Source organism: Octodon degus, unplaced genomic scaffold (assembly GCF_000260255.1).
Source record: "Octodon degus isolate 3935 unplaced genomic scaffold, OctDeg1.0 scaffold00126, whole genome shotgun sequence".
NCBI classification, from domain to species: domain Eukaryota; kingdom Metazoa; phylum Chordata; class Mammalia; order Rodentia; family Octodontidae; genus Octodon; species Octodon degus.
Window position 1 is genome coordinate 3296443 of NW_004524702.1, and position 16059 is coordinate 3312501.

The following is a 16059-nucleotide window of genomic DNA, read 5'->3' on the forward strand; positions in this document are numbered from 1 at the left end:
GCTCATGGCATGAGGGCAGGAAGCAGCACAACATCCTCCTCCTTGTCCTTGTCACTTTATCCAGGCTAGAGCACCACCAGGTTGGGTCTCCCCTCAGTAAGTCCATCATCCGTACCCAGAACTACACTAAGCCAGCCCGTGAGCTGGCCCAGCTACTCCCCAGAACCCCACCTAGGAGCACGTGTGGTCTTGGGAGGATGGCTCCATGAGCCCTAGCATCATCCCTATGACATGACGTCAGTGTTTGCTTAAAGTTATAAATTGACTGCCTTCAAAATGAAGTCTCCTAACTGGGTGTTAGGAGCACTTTGGAGGCTGAAAAAGGAGAATCACTGGGAGTTCCAGACCAGCCCTCGCTATCTAGTGTATTTAAGGCCAGCCTGAACTACACGGTGAAAATCTGTCTTTAAAAAAAAAAAAAAAAAAAAAATCTTGATATAACTGGATAAATGTTTTACTATTGATAGAAAAAAGCATAAATTGCCAGATGTGGTATGCATTCCTATAATCCTAGCACTCTAGAGGCTGAGGCAGGAGGATTACTTCGAGTTTGAGGCCAGTCTGTGGGCTACAAAGTGAATTCAAGGCCAGCCTGAACTGCATAGTGAGACCCTATTCAAAAAGACTAGGAAAAATCTTGTAGACCCTGTGTATATATGTATACACACACACACACACACACACACACACATACACGCATTTGTGGATGTGGGGGGCATCATTTAATTCCCATTTTGTTATTTTTCAGTTTATTTTCCCTTCATCAAAGTATTCGCAGTAGTTAGCTGAAACAAAACAAAGCCCTCCTTTCATCTAAAAAGTTCCCTAACTTACTTTCCACGTAAGGTTTCTGTAGAAAACTAGAAATATTTAAGCATATTGTAAAGTTCTGTTACCAAAAAATTGTCAATAATTAAGATTAGATGACTTCATAAATATTAAATCTCCTGGATTTTGTTTTCTTTTTTGGAGTTTTTTCCTTATAGTAAGAGCTTTGGTGCATATTCTACAGGAAAATCTAGGAAAGTCAAGTGACTACAAGTGAGAGACCTATGTAGCTCTTTTGCAGTAGAAAGTAGGAAGAATGAGGAGCTGGGGAGAAGAGAGCAAAGCAAGTTTCCCTGGTCCTGGGCTCTGAGCTCTTCGGCTTCTCTAGTAAAAGGTGGTGTCTCCACTAATTGATTTCCCTGCTTTACAAAATCACCTGAAAGAAACCTTTTGAGGACTTTTGTTTTTTAGTTCTGAAAAGTGAGGTGCGTGATCTGCGACTGGTTCTTCACTCTGCTGACAAGGAGCTGTCTGCAGTGAAACTGGAGTACGGGGCCTTCCGAGACAGTCAGGAGAGAGAGCTGGGCCAGCTGTCGGAGCGGCACCTGCACGCACAGCTGCAGCTGGACAGCGTCAGGTAGTCTCCTGCGGTGCCCGCGGGGGGGTGAGAGCCTCCTGATGCGGGGTCGCTTAGCACAGGTGTGTGCTCGCCTTACACATGGGGCTTCATCTCTGAACGAGGTCTTGGCTTTACCGAGTAGTTCTATGTGTTTTTAAAACTCACTTAATCTTGTTGGATCTTAATTTCTTTGTGTTTACTTGATAGAGTAGAACTAGAATAAAAATTGTGAAGGATCCACTTTATTTAGCTACCTACTCAAATCCTGTCTTAGATGTATTAAGGAGGGCCAGCCTGATAGCTCAGCAGACTAAAGCACCTGCTTAGGCAGAGCACAGTGGCTGGGGTTCCAATCCCCACCCTGCCCCGACCCTGCTGTGCCGGCCCCGCCCCCAGGGGTGCAGAGACAGGGATTGAGACTTGGGAGACTGAAAACAGGTGGATCACTACGAGTCCAGTCTACTTAGTGAGACCCTATAGACCCTGTCCTAAATACAGAAAAGAAAAAAAAAAGTACACCCCAGCTGTGTGAAGATACTAGAAACAATTTAATTTTTCTCAGTGTCTCTGCTTGAGTAATTGCTTTTATACTGCTTGTTCTCGGTCATGGCACTCAGAGGCTGTCAGAGCCACTGGAGAAATACCACAGCACTGCACTGTGTTTCTTGAATTATTTTGCCTGTCATTTTGTCTACGTCCTAAGCAACGGCAACAGAAACACTGAAATGACACCAGGATTTGGAGGCAGATTTATTTTACGTTCATAGGCACCGATCGGGATCATTCCCAAAATATCAGGCCCCAAAGGCCCAGGGAGGGAGGTTTCAATGGAGTTGAAGAAGGAAGGGCAGAGGTAGAGGATTTGGCTGACTTTGATTGTTCTTACTATATGCCTCGTGGTGGCCAGCTGTTTCTAAGAGAGAGGAGTAACAGGAAATGTTACCTGGTCACCTAACAGGCTGGCTGGGGAGCATTTTCTGCTGCACATATGCCGCACTCGTTCTCTCCTGAGAATCTGAATTTTCACCATGAACTTATCCCACTTCGAGAGCTGCTCTGTTGCTGTGCTCTGAGTTGTCCAGTGCAGGGAGTCGGATTGTCTGCTGGTTCTGTGTGCGCATTAAGACATCTCTTCGGGATCGGGTAGCATCCTGTGGTCCACTGGCCTTGGCTGGGCTCTGTGTGCCTGGGTGTGACACAGTATATCAGGGAAGGGAACCAGCGCATGAAACTAAAAATGCAGGAGGCAGTTTTGTGCCAGCTTCTCTATTGCTGAGATCAAAGCCACATTTATTATCTTGCAAAACCTTAAAGCTAAAGAATTTGGCTGAAGTTGAGCTATAAACTCTTGGGAATTAGTAACTAGTGTGCCCAGCTGGAAACCCATGAATGAACCGCCTTGCCCTAAATTGCCTGTCCATTGAACTTACATTGTACAATGTTTTCCTGGTAAAGATTAGAAAATGAAAAACTCCTCAAGAGCCAAGCCTGCCTGCAGGACTCCTACGACAACTTACAAGAAGTAATGAAGTTTGAGGTTGACCAACTTTCAAAAAGCCTCCAAAACTACAAGAAAGAAAGTGAAACTGTGACGTGTGAGCTGAGTGTAAGTCGGGAAGGGGTTGGCTTGGAAATTTGTCCTGGATCTGGGCTGGCATCTTGGTGAAGGGCGCAGAGTGCCTGGCCCCTGCCTCATGCCTGGTCTAGCCTCAGTGCCAGCCCCGTTCTCAGCCTTGTGCTATAGGTGTAGTTTCCCCCAGTCTAATCGAAGGCTGTCTTTTAGCGTTTAATGGAGCTTTATGAAGCAGAAAAAGAACGCAACGACAGATTGTCATTACAGTTTGAAGAAGACAAAGAAAACAGTTCTAAGTATGTGCTGTTAATTGACTTCAGTACTATTCCCTGCCGTACTCTCTTCTGGTTTGTGTGCTTATTGCTGATTCCTGTGGAGATGTATTTTGAGCTGGGGGGTAGCTCAGTTGTAGAACACTTCTGTGGCGTTCATGGGGTTCTTGAATCCATAACCAAACTGAGGGCGGGGGTAGAAAATCTGAATTAACAGACTCAGTTCCTGTGTTCACTGAATAAAGTCAGGTAAAAAGTAATTTTTTTATTTCAGAGAAATCTTAAAAGTTCTTGAGGCCGCTCATCAGGAGAAACAGAGAGAGATGGCCAAGTTTGAGCATCAGGTATATTTCTTCCTATTCTGACTGTGGAATTGAAGTTGAGCTTGATACTCGGTATCTAATTAGGTTGACTTTAATTTTTTTTTAATTTTCAGTATTAGAATCGCCATCTTGCATGGAATTTTTTGTGCTGTTACTGTGTTTCGGGGGGTGTGAGTGTGTGTGTGTATGCATGTGTGATTCTGGAAATTGAACCCAGGTAGTTTGGTCTGGGCTGGTTTAGGACTCACTGTGTAGTACAAGCTGGCCTTGAACTCCTTGAGATCCTTCTGGCACAATCTCCAGAGAATTAGGACTACAGGTAGGCGCCACCATGCCTGCAGGGTGGTGTTTCTTTTAACTTTTATTTTTCTAACTCCCATATCACCATAATCTTAGAATTTGTTGGTCTCTTCAAAAAGCCCACAGAAATCATTGTCTTTCAGTGCAATTTATCATTTTCAAGTATTAGTCTTAGCTTAGATACAGTAATATAGAAAAACAGAATTATTCAACATGGAGGTGGAAGTTGATAAGCTGGAGCTGATGTTCCAGAAAGCTGGCTCTGATCTGGATTATATTCAGTACAGGCTGGAATATGAAATCAAGTCTAATCATCATGGTTTAGCAGGAGAGAAAAATCCAGGAACGCTCTTAAAGGAGTTGTCAGCCATAAAGTCTCGACACCAAACTGTGTGTGCACGTTTTAGCCTATTGCTATTGAATGGAAAGAGACTAAGAGCCCCATTTATACTACTTTGAAAACGACTATGACCACGAGAGAAGAACTACAAAAGCAAACAAGTGTAAAGCTATTACCACCGACTGAAGAAGAAAACACCGGGACAGAACAGCCAAAATCCCACATGACACACTTAGAAGAAATGGAATTGCAGGAGAGAACTCTAATGAAGAAGAGATTAATTCCAGAGAAATACAAAAAGGTGTCTTGTTAATAGTTCTTGAGTATAGGTGGGGAGGTCAGCAGGAGGAGCAGGCTTGGTTGGAGTGACCAGGGAGTGATGCTTTTCATAAGAGAAGGATTAAGAAGGGCAGATGTTATATTAATAGAACTCAGCCGAAGGGTGGAGTGGAAATAATAGTTTTATAATTTTAATTAGGGAAGTCTGTTAATACTAAGTTTGTATCTGTTTTCTTTTTGTATTATTGGGATAATAGATGTTCTGGCTTATGAAAGAATGTACATTTTAGTCTGTCACTGAGTGAATGGGAATTAATGTGCATTGGGAATTAATGTATACTGTAAACAACAACAAAAAAAGTAACAGCTTTTTTTAAATTATTTTTTTAATAATTCTTTTTTTTGTTTTTTTAAAATTTTATCTATTTGTGTGTGTGTGTGTGGCCAGCTCAGCCCACCAGGGGGCAGGGCTGGCTGGCATGTGGTGCTGGGGGATTGAACCGCAGTCCCTGGGCTTTGCTAAGTTTGTTTTAAGTAGGTGCTTTAGACCACTGAGCCATCTCACCAGCCCGAACAGCCTTTTTTTAAATGCATGTGTAGTTAACTTTCTCATTTAATTCTTTTTCTAAAATGCCTGTTTTCTTTCTAGGTGGCAGAAATACAGAAACTAGAAGAAAGCTTGCTTGCTGCTGAAAAAGTGACCAGTTCTTTGGAAAAATGTAGAGATGCTGACAAGGTAGGTGGGTAGCAGCTCCCTCCTGCAAGTGCCGCTCGACACTGCAGGTTTTGGCCCTGTCTTGTCCCCGCAGGGAGTCTGAGAGCTGTTGTTTACTTTGGCATTTAGGCTGTGTTGTCTTTGTGTTACAGAGGGGCTGGAGAGTACGGTCTGCCACTTCAGTTAATTTTCCATATAACTTCAAGTACTACTACTCTAATGCTTTAGATGGCAATGTCTGTAAAACACACGCTGCTGGTTTGACTACAGTGCTTACTCTATATCGTTGACCTTTTTCTTGAGATAAGGTCTCACTATGTAGTTCCGGCTGGCCTCAAACTCATAGTAATCCTCTTGCCTCAGCCTCCCAAGTGCTGTGATTACAAACACGTGCCACCATACCCAGCCCTATTTCATTGATGGTTAAATACATGATACAAATTCTCAAATCCTTGATAATAACTTTATCTAGAATAATAAAAGTAATGTGCCACTCACAAATCAAGGTAATGTAGAGCCTTGTTTATCTAGACCTTATGCATTCCAAAACAACTAGCCCAGTGTGGAAGTGCGGGCCTGTAATCGCAGCACTCAGGAGGCTAAGGCAAGACTGCTGTGAATTCAAAGCCAGCCTGGTCTACAATAGTAAGACCCTGCCTTGAAAACGCCCTCAAAATAAATAAATAAAACCATGCAGCTAATTAAATAAAGTACAATAAGCCATTAAACATAAGTTGATACTATAATAGAACAGGATGTGATATTTCACCACAATAAAATTGCTCTTTTTTTCTATACTGGGAATTAAACCCAAAACTTTTATTTTTTATTTTGTTGTTACAGAGTCTCTAAGTTGCTCAATTGAGACTTGCATTTCTGATCCTCCTACCTTAGCCTCCCAGGGTGCTGAGTTTATAGGCTACCACAACAGGTTTAAAATTGATTGCTATTAGGAAAGAAAAATGGCTTATCATTTAAAGATGATCTTAATGTCTGTGGGTATGAAAATCCGCTTCTGTCCTCCTCAGGAAGCTATAGCTGACCTCACAGACCAGATCCAGGAGCTCAGAGCATCGGTGTGCGACAAAGCAGAGACCATCAGCACCCTCAGGGAAGAGCTGGAGGACATGAGTGTGAGTTCCAGAACTGGTACTTGGCCCACATTAACTGCCCTGCAGAACAGTGTAGTGGTTAGCGTGTCAGCGTGTTGGAACAGTACTTGGAGTATCTGATTCTGCAGCGTTTCCTGTGTCCCAGCGTTGTCTGCCTTGGAGCTGCTGATCCACACCACGGAAGAAGCAAGCTGGGAGTTACCCATGAGGCTCAGGCCTGTATAGTCGCCTTAGCTGTTTCAGGAAAACAATAACCCACTTTAGTTAAACTGAGAGATGCTAGTGTAGAGAACGGGTATACCCCCGGGGTTCCACTTGTCCCTCCCCTCAGGGTATATCAGTGCCTTCTCTGCCTGGGTCCCTATGCTGGTCCCCATTTGTGTCAGTGCTGTGCCCTAAGCAGAGCACATTCCCTAACGTCTCCTGACGAAAGTGACAACCCAATGTTCTTCTGTTGTTATCCTGGGACTTTGCTTTTTCTTTCATTCCTTCATTAGCACAGATTTATTAAATTAATCTGTGTTAAACCCAATATGACCATAAAATACAAACCACAGGTTTTTTTTAAAATTTGTGTGTGTGTGTGTGTGTGTGTGTGGCCAGCTCAGCCCACCAGGGGGCGGGGCTGGCTGGCATGTGGTGCTGGGGATTTGTGTGTGTGTGTGTGTGTGTGTGTGGCCAGCTCAGCCCACCAGGGGGCGGGGCTGGCTGGCATGTGGTGCTGGGGATTGAACCGCGGTCCCTGTGCTTTGCTAAGCTTGTTCTAAGTAGGTGCTTTAGACCACTGAGCCATCTCTCCAGCCCCCACACTGAGTTATTTTAACCTACAAGAAAATAGACTTCAATAACGGAACTTCGAAAGAATAGGGTATACAGATGAATGTCCATTTGTATCTGTGTATTCAATGTGGTTAGAACAGATATATAGTTGCATTCTCCTAATGAATAGAATGATTTGTTCTAATGGTGTTTGTAAATAGGATCACAAGTCCGCATCTTGTACAGCAATTAACCACTAAGAAGAATATATGCAGTGTGTTATTTGTTGAAACTGTAAAAAAAAAAGAAAAGAAAACAGACAACTCCTGCATCATGACCCTCTTTCTTGTAGTGCAAATACAACTCTGCTTTGGCTACCACAGAAGAAAGCCAAGGGTTGATCCAGAGGCAGGAGGTGGAAATTCTGGAGCTGAAAGAAACCCTTCGGCTGAGAAAACTGTCTGACGACATCGAGGTAGATGTAATGGCATGCCTGTTTGTTGGCCTGCTCCTTCTTTGCCAGTATGCGTATTTATGTACAGAAGGTTAGGGCGAATAAGCAGAATAGTTAGAGTCCCTTTTCCCTGGAGAGGCCAGGCAGTTAGGGCCTGACACCAAAGTCATTATGTTGTGGGCAGCTGGTCTGTTTGCATTTGGTGCCACCGCGTAGTAAGCTATGTCACTGACCCTGTGTGAGAGGTCAGTGTGGAGCCTGTTTACACAGACACAGAGGTGGCAACAGGTCAGAAAGAAAGAGCTGCTGCACTGTTTCCAGTATCTCTTATATTTTAGCTGAAGAACGTGTTCCAGTTGTCCTCATTGTGGGTGTCAGTGTACCTGTTGCAGGGTGAAGGCCCGCTGGCACGGAATTCAGAAGCAGCATCCCGTGGGCATTCCTGTACTACCGGTTTCTGCTGTGTCCTTCCAGTGACATAGACTAATCTTTCGCACTTGCGCACAGAGGGCTAGCCACCGTGTGTACTGTTCTGCATTTGATTGATTGATTGATTGATTGATTGATTGGAAAAAAAAAATATATATATATATATATAATGTATTTAGTACAGAGTCCACAGGGTCTCATTACCTAGATCGGACTCATAGTGATCCTCCTGTTTTTTAGCCTTCCAAGCTCTTGGATTATAGGTGTGCGCCACCACACTCAGTTTCAATTGCAGTCTCAGTGTGCCCTTGGGGTAGGGCCAGCACAGCAGGCCCAGGATTGAACCCCCAGCCCCTGTGTCTGCCTAAACAGGCGCTGTAATCCACGGAGCTATCTGGCCGGCCCTTGCTTTTGATTTAGAAATGAGGATTTTTTTATAGCTGTTCTCCATGTGAAATAACAAACATTTAGTGTGTCCACCTACTGTGCCTGGCCTGGCCTACAAGGATGACTGAAAGGCTGTCCCCTGTCCTGCTTTCTCACCCAAACATGATGTACAAGATGGCCAGGAGCACAAGAAGGAGGGGGCAAGAGGATTCTGCCCGAGAGTTCTGGAAAGCTTCCCAAGAGAGGTGGTGTCAGTGCAGATTCTGAGGGCAGGAGACTTGGCACAGCAGCAGTGGGGAGAGCCGGCCAGGGTGACGCACCTTGAGGCCAGGAACAGGACTTTAGGAAACTGACCATCATAGGCATCGAGCCAGGCAGAAGACCCCGCGGTCAGGGCCCAGAAGCGCTTCTGGAAAGAGCGGCTGTGGAGGAGCGCTGTTGGTGGAGGTCGAGATCCAGCCAGATTGGGCTGTGAGGGAAGAAGTAGGCAGAGGGCATCCAGCTGCCAGCCTGCAGGCCTGCCTGCTTCTGTGCACCTCCACAGGGGAGCAGAGAGGCCCAGGAAAGGGGGCTCTGGCACGTGCTGACATGTGGCCACTTTGAACTTAGAGAGCCTGCATGGTGCCATACGCTGGCATCCTGGCTATCTAGGAGGCTGAGGCGGGAGAATCACAGCTTCAAGCCCAGCCTGGGCAACTTAGTGACTTAGAGAGACCCTGTCTCAAAACAAAAAGGATTTAACCTTTCAGAAAGTGTACATGGTAATGACTTGTGAGCTTTAATTGGATTATTATAATTGAAAACTCTTCCTTTCTGGGGTTGTCTGTACCAGAGAGACATGCTCTGTGAGGATCTGGCTCATGCCACCGAGCAGCTGAACATGCTCACAGAGGCCTCCTCCAAGCACTCAGGGCTGCTGCAGTCCGCGCAGGAGGAGCTGGCCAGGAAGGAGGCCCTGATCCAGGAACTTCAGCACGAGGTGAGGGCACGCGCATGTTCCTCACGGTGGCTGCAGGGCCCAGCGGCGGGGCAGTCACAGTTCCCTGTGAGGCTGGTGGCTGTGTGTGCCCCTGGAAGCGTGCGGGGCCAGCGGCACACGGGGACGGGGTCTCTGGCTGGCTGTTCCCTCCCGGCGTGGCCCTGCTGGATGGGAGGCTTGGGCTCTGGGCACAGCGGCGCTGTGGCTCACTTGTGTCGCCTTTTTGGGCTGCTGCTGCTATTTTATGTTCTGTATTTTTCCTCAGTAAGCCTGTTGCTACTTGTGAAATTTAAAAAGTGAAAACAGGTATAAATAAATTCTGGGGCGTGGCTGGAGAAATGGCTCAGTGGTCTAAAGCACCTACTTAGAACAAGCTTAACAAAGCACAGGCACCGCGGTTCAATCCCCCAGCACCACATGCCAGCCAGCGCCGCCCCCTGGTGGGCTGAGTGTCCACACACACACACACACACACACACACACACACACACACAATAAATAAATAAATGTAAAAAAATATATTTAAAAAAAAAAATTCTGGGGGAAGCAAAGAAATTCCAAGAGAAGCAAAGAAAGCAGCCCAGATTTTGCAGTGTGTTACCTCCGAAAATGCTGTTTGTTTTTTTTTTTTTTTAATATCTTACTGCTCTCTCAAGTCCTGAAAAAAATAGTGTCAAAAGCATATTTCTTCATTCCTGAAGAAGCTCATGTGTGTGAAGAGAAAGAGTGTGTTCAAAGAAAGACCCTTTCTTAATTGATAAGTAACAACTGTGTGCACCTGATGTGTTACCCTGTGGTGGCTTTCTGTGTGTGTGTCATGGAATAACAAAGACGTGTAGCTTTCCATCCCTTGCACACGTGGCTTGGTGGTGGCTTGAACATTTCAAATCCACTCTCGGCAGATTTGAAATATACATTACACATTATTTTTAACATCTCAGAAACTACTAAACCCTTCCATCTTTGACCAATATCTCTCATCCCTGCTCCCTGTCTGGTAGCCACTGTTCTGCTTTCTGCCTCTCTTTGACGTTTTTAGATTCCCCATGGGAGAGTGTCCTGGTCAGCTGTGACCGACAACTGATAGAAAAATCACAACTGGGGCTGAAGTCCTGGCCTACTCCAGGTCTGGGTGTTCGGCCAGCAGCAGGAGGAGCACCCTGCCCTTTGGGCGGGTGTGGATGGCACCCCTGGCCCTCAGGGTGGGTTCCCCATCAGTTTGCAGGGCCCTGTGCCGTCTCTTCTGGAAGCTCATTCCCAGATGCCTGGACACACCTGCCCATTTCCTGGGCACTTCTCAGTTCACCTGATTGGCAGTTGATGGCGCACCAGAGAGGCCCTGCCTGCCTGCCTGCCTGTCCTGCCTGCCTGTCCTGCCTTACTTCCATTGGCATGACATCCTCCAGCTTCTTCATTGCTGCTCAGTGAGAAAATCTGTGGCTTGTTTAAGGCCAAGTGGTATTCAGTTATGAGTGTGTATTCCATTTTCTTTATCTGTCCTTCTGCCAAGGGACAGGGTTACTCCATAACTTTGTTGTTGTTTTTTTTAAGTTTATTTGTATGTGTGTGTGTGTGTGTGTGGCCAGCTCAGCCCACCAGGGGGCGGGGCTGGCTGGCATGTGGTGCTGGGGATTTGTGTGTGTGTGTGTGTGTGTGTGTGGCCAGCTCAGCCCACCAGGGGGCGGGGCTGGCTGGCATGTGGTGCTGGGGATTGAACCGCGGTCCCTGTGCTTTGCTAAGCTTGTTCTAAGTAGGTGCTTTAGACCACTGAGCCATCTCACCAGCCCTCCATAACTTTGTGATGGACACAGAAGTGCAGATGTCTCTTCAGGGCATTTCTTTGGTTCCTTGGGAGTACGGCTGCTGGTCGCTCTGGTTCTGATTTCCAGGAGCTAGGGCCTCCCTCCAGCCTTCACGAGGGCTTACAGGTAGCGTCCGGGCAGCAGCAGGAAGGGCTCTTCTCCCCTGACCCTGCCGGTGTGCAGCTCGCGGCCTGCTGTCCAGCTGCACTGGGGTTCGGGTTTTCATGTGGAGAAGCTCATCTTTGCTCAATGGACCAAGCACTCCATTTTATCTGCTAACTTGTAACGCTTCACTCTTCAATTCTTCCAGCTAACCCAAAAGAAAGAGGAAGTGGAACAGAAGAAGAACGCATATAATTTCAAAATGAGGGAGCTCGAACATGTGATGAGTTCGGCTGCTGAGTACCCCCAGGTACTTTCCAAAACCAACAACAAAGGAGAACACATTTCAGGACTACAGGGTTGTGGATGATAAGATTACAAAACTAATTAATTAATTTTATTTATTGTGTTTATTATTTTTTGCGGGGGGCGGCACTGGAGATTGAACTCAGACCCTTGTACTTGCCAGGGACGCACTTATTCTACTGAGCCATCTCCCCAGCCCCATGAAATTAATTTAAAGGCCCTACTTTTGTCTTTTTATTTAAAAAAAAAATTTTTTTTCACTAGCAATGCTTCTTGAAGGAAGCACTGCTCTCACTTATTTTACGTGGATAAGGATTAAAATAGTGGGCTTGCTGGCCTGTGGTAGGGCCAGTGGTGCATGCTGGTGCTTGGCAGAAACATTTAAAAAGTTTGTGTTATGCAGTCAGTGTAGAGATTTAACATGGATTCTTTATAGCAGCAGATGTTGGTCAGATATTTAGATAGGATGTGATCTTATTTTTAGAGCCCTAAAACACCGCCTCACTTTCAAACACATTTGGCCAAACTGCTAGAAACGCAAGAGCAAGAGATAGAAGATGGGAGAGCCTCGAAGACTTTCTTGCAACAGCTTGTAACAAAGCTAAATGAAGACAGAGAAGTCAAAAATGCTGAAATCCTCAGAATGAAGGTACCTGGTTAATTCTTGTCAGTAATTTAAAGTTTACCAAGTAAGCAGGATCCTCTTGATGGTTTCTGAGGATACAAATTCAAGGATGTGGAGCTGAAGGTGGGCAGAAAAGTCTTCCTCCCAGCCCTGGCCCCTGGCTTGCTATTCTGCTGTCCCTGAGGCTTCTGGAGTAGCCAGTTTCCTCCTTTTCTACAGTTTTCAGTACCTATATAACCAAGTCTGTAAGCATCTTTTCCGTGGCCCTGGTGGTTTTCCACAGTGGTGTCACACGGTGTGGACCAGGTGGACAGAAGAGGGGCTATTTCCTGAAACTTCGCCCCCTCATGCCTTCGGACTTCTGGATCTCTGTCAGCGTAAAGGCTAGCGATCTCGGTGTGGTTTTAAATTTGCATCTCTACTCTTAGAAGTAAAGATGAGGGCTGAGGATATAGCTCAGCAGCACAGTGCCTGCCTGACAAGACAAGGTCCATCCCTTTGTTTTTCTCTTCCTGTGAACTATACCTTTCACCATTTTTCTGTTGGGCCTTTTCTGGTTCATCTATAGGTGTTCTGTAGGTATGAGGGAGACTTGTGTTTGCCTCTGATGATTCCCTTTTCTCAGATTGTGACCAAGTGTGCTGCATAAGGGTGGTGGTGGCTGAGGACCCAGGAGGGTGATGTGGGTGGGCAGGACAGGTGCTCCGCAGAGGTCGTCTCACCCGCACCTTGCTCTGAGGAGCACAGCCTGATGCCTGTGGCCGAGGGGTGGCAAGCACAGACAGGGCGTCACCTGAGTCTCCCTGTTGTCGGAGGGGCTCCCTGCATCCCTTCCTTCGAGCAGCTCTCAGCAGGCTGTGCACAGTGTGGCTGTTACCCAGACCGGCGCAGTGAGACACAGGTGCAGGCAGCAGTGTCAGCTTAGAGACCACCTGCAGGCACATAGAAGTAAGCCTCAAAGAGCGTGCTTCCTGCACAAGGGTTTGTTTCTTTTGGATGGTAGGCTCGTGCTTTTATTTCTTGGAGGGAAGGGAGTGGTACCAGGAATGAAACTCAGGACCTTATGCTTGCCAGGCAGGTGCTGTGCCTCTGAGCTATATCCCTGGCCTTGTGCTTTTCAAGTTAGGGTCCAGTTTTGGTTTGAGAGTTGTTCTGTGGTGTCTGTTTTTTTCCTTATTTTAATTAAATATTTTTCTTTTTCTTTTGGCGGAACCAGGGATTGAAATCGGGCCCTTGCGCTTGCCAGGGAAGGGCTTATTCTACTGAGCCATCTCCCCGGCCCCATTTTAATTAAATCTGTTAAAAAGAATTCTGCAAAAAAAAAAGAATTCCACATAGTGCAATTTTAATGGGTTATATGATACGAATACATTTTCCCCAGATACCCAGCTGGCGCTCCATGGGCAGGAGGAGCTGGAGGAGCACCATGTAGCTCACTCATGGCCTTGGGGGCGCTCACACCGCCTGTCATGAGTGTTCTGAGAGACTTGCTTTGGTGTCTCCTCAGGAGCACTTGTGTGAGATGGAAAAACTGCGCCTGGAAAACCAGCAGCTAAAAGAGAAAACCTGGCTTCTGCAAGGGCAGCTAGATGACAGTGAAAGACGGAAGGACAGCAGGTGAGTGAGGCCAGAGGTGCGTTCTGAAGGGCTGTGTCTGCGCCAGCTGGAGGCGCAGGCGCTGCCTGGAGTGCTGTGGCCTGAGGCCGGCATTACTTTCCCAGAGTGGGAAAATCAGTGTTCTCAACTCCACGCACTTCGTCAGCCTTGCACTATGTTCAGCCCGCTGAAAATGAGCTTGAAACGGGGAGACACTATTTGTCTTTAAATAAGGCCACCAGAGCAGTTCAAGAAGCCCTCAGAAAGTGTGGGTTTCCCACCAGCTTCGTGGCTTGCAGTACAGGCCAGCCCAAGGCAGGGCCAGAGCACTAGGAGAGTCTCAGAGCAGCGCCGTCCTGGGAATCGCACTGGGCACCTCTTCAGTCAGCGCCTTCCCTGCTTAGCGCTTTGCCGCACTGCACAGCTGGCCCTCGGTCCTGTGTCAGACAATTTGTCTGTGAGTTGTCATGCTGTTTTTAAGATTTTGGTGCCTCAGTTTCCTTGAAATAAGAAAATTGACTGGCATAATGACACACTTGTAATCCTAGTACTCTGTAGGCTGAGGTGGGAGGATTGGAAGTTTGAGCCCAGCCCGGGTGACTTAGTGAGATCCTATCTCAAATATAAGAACATTTTATTTTATTTTATTTTATTTTATTTTATTTTATTTATTTATTTAAAGACACTCAAATTTATTTTATTATTATTATTATTATTATTATTATTTTGTTTTGTTTTGCGGAACAGGGGATTGAACTCAGACCCTTACGCTTGCCAGAGAAGCACTTATTCTACTGAGCCATCTCCCCGGCTCTTATTTTATTTTATTTTACTTCATTTATTTTTGGCTGGCTCAGGCTGCCATAAGGGTGGATGTGGTGTGGCATGTGGAACTGGGGATCAAACTGTGGTCCCATAAGCCTGACCAGGTTTGCCTATGCAGGTACTTAAACAACCTAAGCTAACCCAGCAAGCCCTATTAAATATAAGAACATTTTAAAAAGAGAGAAAAAAAAAATATACACACACACACACACACACACACCTTCACAAGATGATTTAAAATAACAATGTATAGCACCAGAGATTTAGTTCAGTGACAGTGTTTGCCAAGCATATAGAAACTGGGTTTGATCCCCATCCGCACAAAAAGCCAATGTGGAGGAAGTGCCATCCTCAGTGCTCGGCTCAGGACGTCTCCCTGTAGAAGGCCGTTACTAAGGGCACAAGGCAGAATACTGTCCTGCCCATTGTTAATTTTTTGCCTGAGAGATTAACAGTGAGACAGGCCTGTACAGCTATGCAGGAAAGAGAACTGCACCAAGGTTGGGGGAGCTCCTGAACCCCTCTTGAGGAGCATCTGCTGTCCGTGCTTTTGTCGGGAAGACTTTGACAGCAGCTTGCCAACTCCTTAGCCTTGTCCAGGGGCCATCCCGAGGCACACTGTCCAAAAAAACCATTTGCTAGCTTCCCGCGGCTGGGCAGAGCCCCTGCGGCGCCCTTGCCTCAGAGAAACAGGCTTTATTTGGCTCATGGTTTCAGAGGTCTCAGGCCAAGGCTGCTGGCTCTACAGCAGGGGTTTCCCCCTGGGGAGACTGCTCGATCCATGGCTTTCAGGAAGCAGGGCGCAGAGAACAGGGACTAGACAGTGCCCGCATTCACACCCTGCAACCCACAGACACACACTCCTGAGTGTGTGTGCTTCCCTCCTCTCCAGGACAGGCTGCAGCCAGTCTGGGTGATGGTCACAGTGTGCATGGTGGCTGTGCTTGCCTTAGGAGGCATCAGAGGTCTCATCTAGTAGGACAGGGCGAACCGAGAAGGCTGCATTTGTAGTGAGCCCCTCGTCCCCACCTTGGTGACTGATGTGTGTTGCTGGCAGTGTGCTCCTCTCCTTTCCATGTGTTCCATCCATCCCCCGGCCAGTCTTTTACCAAGACTTAGCAGAAGCGTGCAGCGCAGAACATTTGCAGCTCATCTGTTAAAGCACAGTTGAAAGCATGTCCCACAGCCCCGTGCTGCATATGTGAAGAGCCATGCGGACCTTTTGTGAAAGTAGAGGAGGGAGGAGCGGCAGCTGGGAGCAAGCCCACTGCCAGCCCGTGGGTGAACGCAGCTCCCTTTCATTGAAATATCGCTGTCGCTGCTTCTGCACTACAGTAGCCAACTAGAGCAGCTGTGACAGGGACAAGTGGCTCCCAAACCTAAAACACCTCAATCTGGTTCTTAGCTGGAAAACTGCCAAGCCCTGGACTAATCCACGGCAGAAACCAACCTTTCCTATGAGCCATGGTGTCCTTTTCTGTGGGATCTCATTGC

The 16059-nt window shown here is 46.7% G+C and overlaps 1 protein-coding gene across 1 annotated transcript in view; it reads left to right on the forward strand.

The window, feature by feature from the left end:
* Kif15 (kinesin family member 15) overlaps positions 1-16059 on the forward strand; it is a 46633-nt gene that overhangs the window by 26668 nt on the left and 3906 nt on the right. Inside the window, exons 19-29 of the mRNA XM_023700642.1 lie at positions 1240-1405; positions 2843-2993; positions 3171-3256; positions 3507-3576; positions 5124-5210; positions 6218-6322; positions 7413-7535; positions 9163-9309; positions 11422-11523; positions 12004-12168; positions 13652-13761. Coding sequence (XP_023556410.1) covers positions 1240-1405; positions 2843-2993; positions 3171-3256; positions 3507-3576; positions 5124-5210; positions 6218-6322; positions 7413-7535; positions 9163-9309; positions 11422-11523; positions 12004-12168; positions 13652-13761 — 1312 coding nt within the window. The remainder of the gene's footprint in view (positions 1-1239; positions 1406-2842; positions 2994-3170; positions 3257-3506; positions 3577-5123; positions 5211-6217; positions 6323-7412; positions 7536-9162; positions 9310-11421; positions 11524-12003; positions 12169-13651; positions 13762-16059) is intronic.